At 31.5% G+C, this 12,142-nt stretch overlaps 1 protein-coding gene across 1 annotated transcript; it reads right to left on the bottom strand.

The window, feature by feature from the left end:
- Positions 1 to 5,447: 5,447 nt before the first annotated feature.
- On the bottom strand, positions 5,448 to 6,844 carry LOC117326544 (integumentary mucin C.1-like). Its single transcript, XM_033883300.1, has 3 exons — positions 6,827 to 6,844; positions 5,512 to 6,054; positions 5,448 to 5,471 (listed from the first exon to the last, which is right to left on the bottom strand). Exons 1-3 carry the CDS (start codon positions 6,842 to 6,844, stop codon positions 5,448 to 5,450), a joined length of 585 nt encoding a protein of 194 aa, XP_033739191.1.
- Between the last annotated feature and the right edge of the window lie 5,298 nt (positions 6,845 to 12,142).

The following is a 12,142-nucleotide window of genomic DNA, read 5'->3' as shown; positions in this document are numbered from 1 at the left end:
AAGTATTGATATTTACCTTTCCTAATCTGATCTGTGTAATTTTCTAACTTTATCAAATATCCAAGCTCTTCATTACCAAAAGTGTAATCAAATCCATGTGTGTAGATGGAGCTGACATTTTGATTTGAGAGAGTAGATGGAAAACATGTAACTTATGTATTCCCGTCGACCCATAGGGTAAACATATGACGTCATTATATTTTACTTGACATTTTGCATTTTCCATCTGTCAAATACCACATCTATTTCGAAAACTGATATAAAAAAGCAATACAATGTAAATATATACATATATATATACATATACACATTCGCTGTTTAACTCTTCAGCACGTGGATGGCTCTTCAGAATCTGTATGTTATCCTTAATTTACTGTCTGGTGAACCCGCGTATTTGTTTTTGTTTTCTTTTTAACTTTTCCTGTCGATGATAATTGCTTATTTTCGACTTTGTCATTCGGAACCTCTTTGACTTCTTTCACCTCGATTATGGTGTTAGGTCTAGGATACTGGTTATCTTCTTCATTTTTCAGCATGGCGATATTTTGTTCGTCATCCTCTTCTTCGTCACCCTGTACGAACATTTACAAAAGTTTCTGTAGGAGAACATTCAAGATATACCGTCAACTAAGGTCAAACATTAACGCCCCCGTACATATATAAACACCTCATAGACTTGCTATACTACCATTCGGTAATACATTGCTGCCCATTTATATACTGTAGCCTCGCGATATATTGTGCCTCTTTAATATATATAAACACATATATAAACAATAGTACCTGTACACTTTCAGTGAAATGTCCCCATTGTTACTTCATAAGTTTCTTTGAAAGCCTTCCTCGGCATACAGTAGCCAAATCCTTTAAACCGTTATTGAAAAATTGATGTCAGCATGAAGAATTTTCGCTGTCTTTTTGGGACCGTTTTAATATTGTATCATGAATCAATGCACTAATTGCAACTTTGATAACATGTCGTACATTCTGTTCACATCTTGAGCTAAACTTTCTTTATTCCCGCCTGTTTCTGTCTAATCGCCATAGAAGATATTTTGAATCATAAAATCGGTATTATAACAAATGATATTTTTTGCCGATATTGCTTTCTTAAAATTGTAGAATGATCTCCCTTTTCTACGTGATTGAAACATAATTGTATGTGATTAAGTTTAACAAAGACGATAGCAAATGGAGAACAGAAGAAAAATGCTATGAATAACTACTGATATGATGATTTGTTCACTCATTTGAACATTAATGGTCGACATCATGATATTATTTGGAAATATTATATTTCTATTTTATTTCCTTGTGCGACTTGACGTCAGACGTGTTCTGCTTGCTGATATGCCTGTAGTGTGCTTTTATCACAACCCTATTCGATTTTTAGAATGTGATTAAACCCACATTTGACCCAGATTTGTATGGCGGTGGTCGCCGTGACCCAGATTTGTATGGCGGGTGTCGCCGTGACCCAGATTTGTATGGCGGGTGTCGCCGTGACCCAGATTTGTATGGCGGGTGTCGCCGTGACCAAGATTTGTATGGCGGGTGTCGCCGTGACCCAGATTTGTATGGCGGGTGTCGCCGTGACCTAGATTTATATGGCGGGTGTCGTCGATGAAGCAGAGGACGCTTACCTTGTCGGAACCCCTGGTCTTATTCTCCCTGTAGATTTTCAAGGGTTTCCTTTCAAACCTATATTTTTGTTCAAATTTTGCCCTAGATTTATAGATTTTTACTTAGAATTATGATATTGCCTACACGTTTTTATACGCAAAAGCAAATATCAAAATATAACACACTGCCGAAAGTCTAGATAAAAATGCTTACTTTCGTTACCAGATCTCTTTAGCGTTATATAACATTTTATACATATTCTAATGGATGTTATTTTCTTCTTAGTTCTATTCTTAGTATTTTTATGTTTTCATATTTCTAACACTACTGTTACCCATTCCAAACATTGCAGTGCCCTCTCTTGACCGACCGAGGAGGATGAAATAATTGGACAAATTATCAGATCAGGAAAAAGTGACGTTTGAACATTCTTCAATTTTCACTTTAGATATATTGACGGTCTATTATCTTATTAAGAATTAAAGCTGTATTGAAATCAAGGACGCTACAGACTTTTCAACGTCAGCCTCTTACATTGATCTTTACAAACAACGTAGCCATTAGGTATAGTTTACCACTAAGCTGTATGGTAAGTGCAAATATTACAATTTCTCAAATGTTAAGTTCCTATTTCTAGATAGTTACATCCATGCTTCCATATCTACGTGCGTGACTCTCCTAGTCGCTTCAATATTCAATGGCGAGTTCCTATAATCACGATTTTCGTGACATATTTTGGATACATACGCAAAACTTGGAAAACCGAGCAACACGTGGTTTCAAAAGATTCTGGTTCGAATAAAACTGCGGAAGAAAAATTTTGAAAATAAATGAAATAAGTCTTTGATTCAATCTTATATACTGCTAAAAATATTGGATCCCCTGAGGAAAAGGACACGCTTAACAGTAATTAATGTACATAATTATTGCCTGTATGCTAAGACATATGTGTTGTGCATGCTGTATATTCCAACTTACCTCATCTCCAACACAACACATTTTACAGAATTTACAACATCTGCAGCAGCAGCAGCAATAATCCTGACAGGTACAGAGCTGTTTCTTAGGATACACGTGTCTGGCCCCAAACGAAAACACAGGACCGGAATAACACCTGTCAACAATAATAGAGAATCACTGGTAATCAAAAACATCAATTGACCTGTCAACGATAATAGAGAATCACTGGTAATCAAAAACATCAATTGACCTGTCAACAATAATAGAGAATCACAGGTAATCAAAAACATCAATTGACCTGTCAACAATAATAGAGAATCACAGGTAGTCAATAATATCCAAATAATAGTGATATTATGATGACTACGTCACGGACAATATAATCATGTGTGGAGGAACACTTCCAACAAACTTGATTGGGCGAGTAGTTCAGTTTTTCTCCTTTCATTAATTGTAAAAGAATAACTTTGTTGTTTGCAACGGTTTTCATTGTTAGGCTATATTTGTCATACTTTTTTATACAATGAATTGTTACTTTTTACTATACACTATCTTCCTTGTGATGTACCTTCCTGTACTCACATTGATTTCGCACGTTGCTGACTTTAAACATATTTTATTAACCAAAATCGGTGAAAAGGATCAGACGCAAGTTATAGCAACTTATGAAGCTATCTCCTTACAACAATTATACAAACAGATGGCAACATAGACTGTTAATGACATCAATAAGATACTAATTTGTATTAAGTCAATATCATAATTAAACATGTCAAAATCTTCCGCTGGATCTAATAAAAAGGTGCACTTTATTAAAAACGTCACAATTTAAATCCAAAGACATATTTTCATCACCAAACAGTAGCAATCTTAGAGATACATTCATATTCAAACTACGTAAATGATTAAAAAGGACAGCACGGGCATTTGAGCAAGTCTGGCATTCAAAGAAGTGATAGGCATTCTCACAAAGGTAACCACAATTAATGCAATTTGAGTCCTGAACCAGGTTTGCATAGTAAAGATCATATTTGAGAACACTGAAATTGTGTCTCAATTTAGTATGGATAATATTAAGTTTTCGTTCACCACTTAGATAGTAAGGTGGACTGAATAATGTACTTTTGAAGTTAAAGCGGACTTGAAAGAAGAGAAGGGCATATATCAAATATCATTGCCAAGAGCATTCCAAATCATCAAAGATGAAGGTAGACAAGATTGCTTTGTAAGAGATAATTTGAAGAAGGGAATTATATAATTTTCACTATTTCTAAGACCGCGTCTGTTTTCTCCAACGGTAGTGGGAAGTAGATTTGTTAAATGTTGAATTTGAAATTGTTTATTGTTGAATGCATACTTCGATAACTCGGAATATCGCTCAAAGCTAGTCTTTAGATATAAAACCATACAACATTATTCGTAAACACGTTCAAAACATTACTGTTGATAGTGAAAGCTTAATATAAGTTGGTATACAATTCAATATACATAGTTAATATTCATAATGTCATCTGCCTGCCCGTTGTCTTTTACAATATATTCTCATTTTCTACAAGTACCTCTCTCTCTCTCTCTCTCTCTCTCTCTCTCTCTCTCTCTCTCTCTCTCTCTCTCTCTCTCTCTCTCTCTCTCTCTCTCTCTCTCTATATATATATATATTTTCTTTTTCTGTTATTTTTTCTGCTCTTTTTAAGATTCTATGATACATTTATTGAACGGTATCAACAAATTTCCAAAAACGTTCGTCTTTTAAACGTTAATTTTTGATTTGGATGTAGGTCGGTCGAATTTACGCACGTGCTAAGATTAAAAAAAATATAGCTGATTTCGTCAATACCGAATATAACAACAATATATGCGGTCGGTGTAACCGACACATTTTTAGTTGCAGGATAAAAATGTATGTAGGAATGGTTATTTAATAATGGTCTTCCTTTGTACTTAGTTTCATTACTGAAATAATGTTTGTTTTGTATTAAAAAAGCAGACACATTACCCAGTGAGGTGCAGACAGCACATTAGGACAGCAATGAGACAGGAAAGGGCAACCACTCCAAAAAACCCTAGCATCGCCAACAGAAACCAATCTGGTACTGTAATGAAATGAGACGCTAAAATTACAAAAAAAGAAGAAAAAAAACAACAACAACAAAACAAAACCCCCCCCCCCCCCCCCCCCCCCCCAAAAAAAACCAACCAACAAAAAACAAAACAAAACAAAAGGTACATGAAATGAAGAAGACATTTCTGTATAACCATATTAAGCGAATTCTGTTGGGATAAAAAAAATCCTGGCGAGTAGTATCAATCATTTTGGATTCAAGATCAAATTTCAGGATATATCTCATACCAGGCATATCACTTTCCATCGTGTGAGTTACGAAATCATTAAATTCGTTACTTTCAAATTCTAATTGTGATCAACACGTATTATGATAGATAAAAAAAATGCCATTAACATTCAGTCATACAATTTCTATTCCGCACAGAATATGTTTTTTCCTGACTATGGATACATTTGTCGAACCCAAAGCGTGTTAAGGCCAACATCTGTTTAAATTTATAAACATGATTATGCAAGGGCATTTACAAAAATTAGAAGGTTACGCGTAGTTGATTGCACACACAGATAATATCTCATAAGTAAAAAATGATAAACTTACATGGTTCTCCCTGTTTGATTTCTCTGTTCACTTTGATAATGGTGTCCACATCTGGATGGGCATATTTAGGTACACATTGGGGTATTGGCCCGACCCATCTATTGTTAATACAATATATGTAATTAAATCCCTGCATTGAATATGCACTGAAACACCAGTATCTAAATGCCGTGGAATTAATAAGCCTTCCACCTCCCGAGGCTAGTGAGGGGGGATCGTGGCATCCTTGCGCGTATATACTTCCTGATCCTGAACCAGTAGTTACAGCAACGGTTGTTGTTGTAGTTGTTTCCGGTTGAGTTGTTGTAGTTGTTTCCGGTTGAGTTGTTGTAGTTGTTTCCGGTTGGGTTGTTGTAGTTGTTTCCGGTTGAGTTGTTGTAGTTGTTTCCGGTTGAGTTGTTGTAGTTGTTTCCGGTTCAGTTGTTGTAGTGGTTTCCGGTTGAGTTGTTGTAGTAGTGGTTTCCGGTTGAGTTGTTGTAGTTGTTTCCGGTTGAGTTGTTGTAGTAGTGGTTTCCGGTTGAGTTGTAGTAGTGGTTTCCGGTTGAGTTGTAGTAGTGGTTTCCGGTTGAGTTGTTGTAGTTGTTTCCGGTTGAGTTGTTGTAGTAGTGGTTTCCGGTTGAGTTGTAGTAGTGGTTTCCGGTTGAGTTGTTGTAGTTGTTTCCGGTTGAGTTGTTGTAGTAGTGGTTTCCGGTATAGTTGTAGTTGTTGTTACTGGTTCAGTTGTTGTTGTAGTAGTGACCTCTGCAGTCGTTGTTGTATCGGTATCGCATGACTTTGCACCATTTCCTCGGCATTCGTCGTTTTTTCCCTGTCGATTAACAATACATTACTTTGCATCAATTATACAAAACAAGTTATATTATTTGTTATTCAATGTTAATAGCGACATAATATTTTTTACAATATTTTATTTCAGACATGTTGAATATGTATCAACAAAATATATTTAGACTTCACCCATAATTATTCTGCAGTTCACATACTTATATTGTGGCTTGATGAATTTTAAACGTTGTTTTAATTAAAGCTGAACAATTGGATTGAAATGCTTTTATATGCCATTCCCCCTCGAAAAATACAATTCCATCATGAGGTCGACCATACACATTTCGTATGGTATTCATTGACCTTCATCTCTCAAGCAGGTATGTTACCATCTAGAAATGAAAAATTACAAAACGGGAACTTGAAATCATTAAGCTTATCCGTACAGCTTTGTTGTAAACTGTCACTGCTTGTTACGTTGTTAGTAAAGATCGATGTAAGCGACTAATGTTGAAGAGTGTGTAGTGTTCTTGATACCAAATTCTACATGGTAAATCAAATCGACATGTTCAATATAGTTTTAGTAATTTAAAGACAGCACATCGCCATTATCTCGCAAAGCAAGACATTTGGTTAAAGTCTTAGTTCGAGGAATCAATAAAACATAGTTTATAAAAGTTCTAACTAAGTAAAGGAATCCGATACAAACAACAACAACAACAATAACATCATCATCAACAACAACAACAACAACAACAACAACAACAACAACAACAACAACAACAACAACAACAACAACTCTACATTTTGTATACCCATTCATGTTCATTCATGTTCATGTTCATTTTCTGAGACAAGTCAATTCGTCTTTCACGATCGAGATAACTTCGACAGAAAACATTAAATTCCTTGGGGTTCCGATTTCTATGCTCGATTATAATTACAGTAACAACAAGTTTTCTACACTAAAAAATTAAATCTGGTCGAATTAATTGACATTGTTATTAATATTTTATTATTCATTCAGTCCAGCCTGAGAAGAATTAGATATATATATATAACAACGATATACATATCAGTTTGAATGGCACAGTGATAATACAATTGCACCTAGGCGGCCGGTGTTCGATTCCTCGATCGGACGTGAAACGGGTATGGGGTAACCTGTCGTGGGTGTGTTTCCCCGGGTACTCCGGTTTCTTCCATAGTAAGGTCCCTCGCCCGCTTCCATCCAGACCGACAAAAGTGATTAGTATCATTTAATATGAATTGTTACGCAATTGTTGTAAAATAAATAATGATTATTTACGATGATTAATTTACAATAGTTATGTCTTAAGTATATGCTTATTTTTTCTTACGGACATTCAGACGTATACATTTCTTACTTACACTTACCATTCTGTCTGTTAGGCTTCTCGCCTGTGTTAATCCAAAAATGATATTGTATCAATAACATGATATATTTATAAACGATGATATATATCATATATCTTATACACGTACTTAGGTTTTAACAGTCTGTACAGCAAACAAAGGCGATATCCATTACAGACGTATACAAGTCACGGTTCATTGACATCGGCCAGTGTATGCCGGATCTGTATTTCTAAATCTAACAGGTTTGTCAGTCTCAAATGTTATCATATTTACAACTTTGACTAAATTTTAGTCATATTTCAAAATTGTTCAGCCGAATGTTTATCAATATGGTTTTAAGGAAAAAACTTAGGTTTTCATCATATCTTTTTATTTTTTATTTAGGTATATTGGTGCAAATATTTCCTTCAGCAAGAAGAACATATGGCGCTTTCATAACGTCCAGAAACCAAAATACCAGTATCTTCTCTTCGTCAAATGATCCTGTTATATGTACACATGATTTGAAAGTGTTCGTAAATTCTTCGTAAAATAACTGTCCCTTTTTCCTGTTGATTTTGAATTTCTGCTTTTACCTTTAATCATGTATCATAATATATGATGATGAATATAGAATTGCAGCTTTCTGGATTTTTAAAAGATAATTTCATGCAATGAGCAAAAGATAAAATTATATCAAATTTTGAATAAGAAAAATTATCATTTCTAATTTTAGGTTCGTCAAGCTAACAAAGCGTTAAAATCCGAACATTGCGCTCGACAAACACTATATTGGGTATAGAAATGTTCGTCTATTTACGGCTGAACGATTTAGTGTGCTTTGTTAACTGAAAACAATGGCATCTATTAAAGGATAGAGTGTTGGGGTATTGTTTTATCATTATATCATTTGGTGTGACGCAGGTGTCTGGCATATCTTAACTATGTAGTGGCTTATTAATCAAAACATGTTATACATTACCATAGTCTATTATGTACTTATTATAATACATTACATGTCAAATCAAAATAAAATATTAACCTGGGAAGTTCATATAAAAAGTAAAAACGTTTCCTTTTTTTCTATGCATTCAACATCTTCTTTGCCTCTCTCCGTCCCTAAAGAATATGCAATGACAAAAAAAAAAAAAAAAAAAACACTGACAATAACGAATCCGTGATTTTAACTCCGAATTGACAAACAAGGGGAAATTACGAAGAAAAAAATACCCCTGAAAAAGGACATTGACATTAAGACCAGGGTCCGTTGTTCAAAATGTGATTAGCCTAATCATAGTTTGAAAACAATTTAAAATTCTCCATATATCATTTCTGGTAGAATTAGTTTTTTTTGTGAATGGTACCCACGTAGAGCAATTTTAATATAAAAATGGTTCAAACGCATCACATACACAAAACACCATAATTAATTTAGTTCAAACCCACCCACCCATAGATGTGATTTTAATTTGAACCCATCCCGCCATATGTAATTTATTAAAGTGCCTTCCCCCGTCCCATATATGTTTTCAAGGAACAGGTTAGATATTTTGTCCTGACACCAATCAAATAGCTGGGCCTTTGAGTTTTTCCTAGCATATCCTACAGGTGTAGATAGCGAAACTGAACGTGCGAGGTACACACCTGTGATACCTTCTATACCAAGGGCAATAAAACGCCCGACAGAATATGTGATACTTTTAAACTTGATAAACTTATATAAGCCTGTATAAACATGCGCCTGTTTCATTCTTTGCAGTCACAACCCAACAAATGATACTTTAGTAGGCATCCGTCGCATAGTCTGAAACTGTTTTAGTTTATTTCTATAGTTCATTGTTATAGTTTACTGTTGTTGTTTATTGTTATAGTTTACTGTTGTTGTTTATTGTTATAGTTTACTGTTGTTGTTTATTGTTATAGTTTACTGTTGTTGTTTATTGTTATAGTTTACTGTTGTTGTTTATTGTTATAGTTTACTGTTGTTGTTTATTGTTATAGTTTACTGCTGTTGTTTATTGTTATAGTTTACTGCTGTTGTTTATTGTTATAGTTTACTGTTGTTGTTCATTGTTATAGTTTACTGTTGTTGTTTATTGTTATAGTTTACTGTTGTTGTTCATTGTTATAGTTTACTGTTGTTGTTTATTGTTATAGTTTACTGTTGTTGTTTATTGTTATAGTTTACTGCTGTTGTTCATTGTTATAGTTTACTGTTGTGTTTATTGTTATAGTTTACTGTTGTTGTTCATTGTTATAGTTTACTGTTGTTGTTTATTGTTATAGTTTACTGTTGTTGTTTATTGTTACAGTTTATTGTTACAGTTTATTGTTACAGTTTATTGTTATAGTTTATTGTTATAGTTTACTGTTGTTTATTGCTACAGTTTATTATTATAGTTTATTGTTATAGTTTATTGTTACAGTTTATTGTTATAGTTTATTGCAACAGTTTATTGTTATAGTTTATTGTTACAGTTTATTGTTATAGTTTGTTGTTACAGTTTATTGTTACAGTTTATTGTTATAGTTTATTGTTATAGTTTATTGTTATAGTTTATTGTTACAGTTTATTGTTGTTGTTTATTGTTATAGTTTATTGTTGTTGTTGTTTATTGTTATAGTTTATTTGTTACTGAGTTGATTGTTGTAGTTTATATGTTATAGGTTTATTGTTATAAGGTTTGAATGTTGTAGTTTATTGTTACAGTTGATTGTTGTAGTTTATTTTTAGTCGTTTATTGTTAACATGTTTATTGTTATAAGTTTATTGTTACAATGTTTATTGTTATAGTTGAGTGTTGTAGGTTTATTGTTATAGTTTATTGTTACAGTTTATTGTTATAGTTTATGTTACAGTTTATTGTTACAGTTTATTGTTATAATTGATTGTTGTGTGTTTATTGTTACGTTGTTGTTTATGTTTTTTTAACAGTTTAATTGTTTTTACCGTTTATTTGTTGTTTTTTTATTGTTATAGTTTAATTGTTATAGGGTTTATTGGTGTAGTTATTGTTACAGTTGATTGTTACAGTTGATTGTTACAGTTTATTGTTGTTGTTTATTTTTATAGTTTTTGTTATAGTTTATTGTTGTTGTTTTTGTTACAGTATCAAATTTTAGTTTATTGTTATAGTTTATTGTTATAGTTTTTGTTACAGTTTATTGTTTTAATTTATTGTTATGTTTGTTACAGTTTATTGTTATATTTTATTGTTACATTTATTGTTACAGTTTTTTTTTGTTGTTTTGTTATAGTTTATTGTTATAGTTTATTGTTATAGTTTGATTGTTTTAGTTTATTGTTATAGTTTTTGTTATGTTTATTGTTTAGTTTATTGTTACAGTTGGGTTGTTATAGTTTATTTTATGTTTATTGTTACAGTTTATTATTATGTTTATCGTTTAGTTTATTGTTACGGGTTTTTTGTTAGTTTTTTGGGTTTTTAAATTATTGTTTCAGTTTGATGGTTACAGTTATTGTTAAGTTTATTGTTACAGTTTATTGTTGTATTTTATTTGTTATAGTTATTGTTACAGTTTATTTTTATAGTTTATTGTTAAGTTATTGTTATAGTTTATTGTTCAGTTTATTGTTTTAGTTTTGTTACAGGTTTGTTGTAGTTTATTGTTTATAGTTTATTGTTACAGTTTATTGTTTTAGTTTATTGTTACAGTTTTATTATATTTATTGTTGTAGTTATTGTTATAGTTTATTGTTAAGTTTTTTGTTTTGTATATTGTTATAGTTTATTGTTTAAGTTTTATTGTTGTAGTTTATTTTTACAGTTATTGTTACGGTTTATTGTTACAGTTTATTGTTATAGTTTATTGTTTAGTTTTGTTACCGTTTATTGTTTAATTGATTGTTGTAGGGTTTATTGTTACAGTTGATTGTTATAGTTTATTGTTACAGTTTATTGTTACAGTTTATTGTTGTTGTTTATTGTTATAGTTTATTGTCATAGTTGATTGTTGTAGTTTATTGTTACAGTTGATTGTTACAGTTGATTGTTACAGTTTATTGTTGTTGTTTATTGTTATAGTTTAGTGTTATAGTTTATTGTTATAGTTTACTGTTGTTGTTTATTGTTACAGTTTATTATTATAGTTTATTGTTATAGTTTATTGTTACAGTTTATTGTTATTGTTTATTGTTACAGTTTATTGTTACAGTTTATTGTTGTTGTTTATTGTTATAGTTTATTGTTATAGTTTATTGTTATAGTTGATTGTTGTAGTTTATTGTTATAGTTTATTGTTATAGTTTATTGCTATAGTTGATTGTTATAGTTTATTGTTATAGTTTATTGTTACAGTTGATTGTTATAGTTTATTATTATAGTTTATTGTTACAGTTTATTATTATAGTTTATCGTTATAGTTTATTGTTACAGTTTATTGTTACAGTTTATTGTTATAGTTATTGTTACAGTTGATTGTTACAGTTTATTGTTATAGTTTATTGTTACAGTTTATTGTTGTAGTTTATTGTTATAGTTTATTGTTACAGTTTATTGTTATAGTTTATTGTTATAGTTTATTGTTACAGTTTATTGTTATAGTTATTGTTACAGTGTATTGTTGTAGTTTATTGTTATAGTTTATTGTTACAGTTTATTGTTATAGTTTATTGTTACAGTTTCTTATTATAGTTTATTGTTGTAGTTGATTGTTATAGTTTATTGTTACAGTTTATTGTTCTTGTATATTGTTATAGTTTATTGTTATAGTTGATTGTTGTAGTTTATTGTTACAGTTTATTGTTATAG

This window comes from Pecten maximus, chromosome 4 (assembly GCF_902652985.1).
Source record: "Pecten maximus chromosome 4, xPecMax1.1, whole genome shotgun sequence".
NCBI lineage: Eukaryota > Metazoa > Mollusca > Bivalvia > Pectinida > Pectinidae > Pecten > Pecten maximus.
The sequence above is the reverse complement of the archived record's forward strand: the minus strand, read 5'-3'. Positions and strand labels throughout refer to the sequence as shown.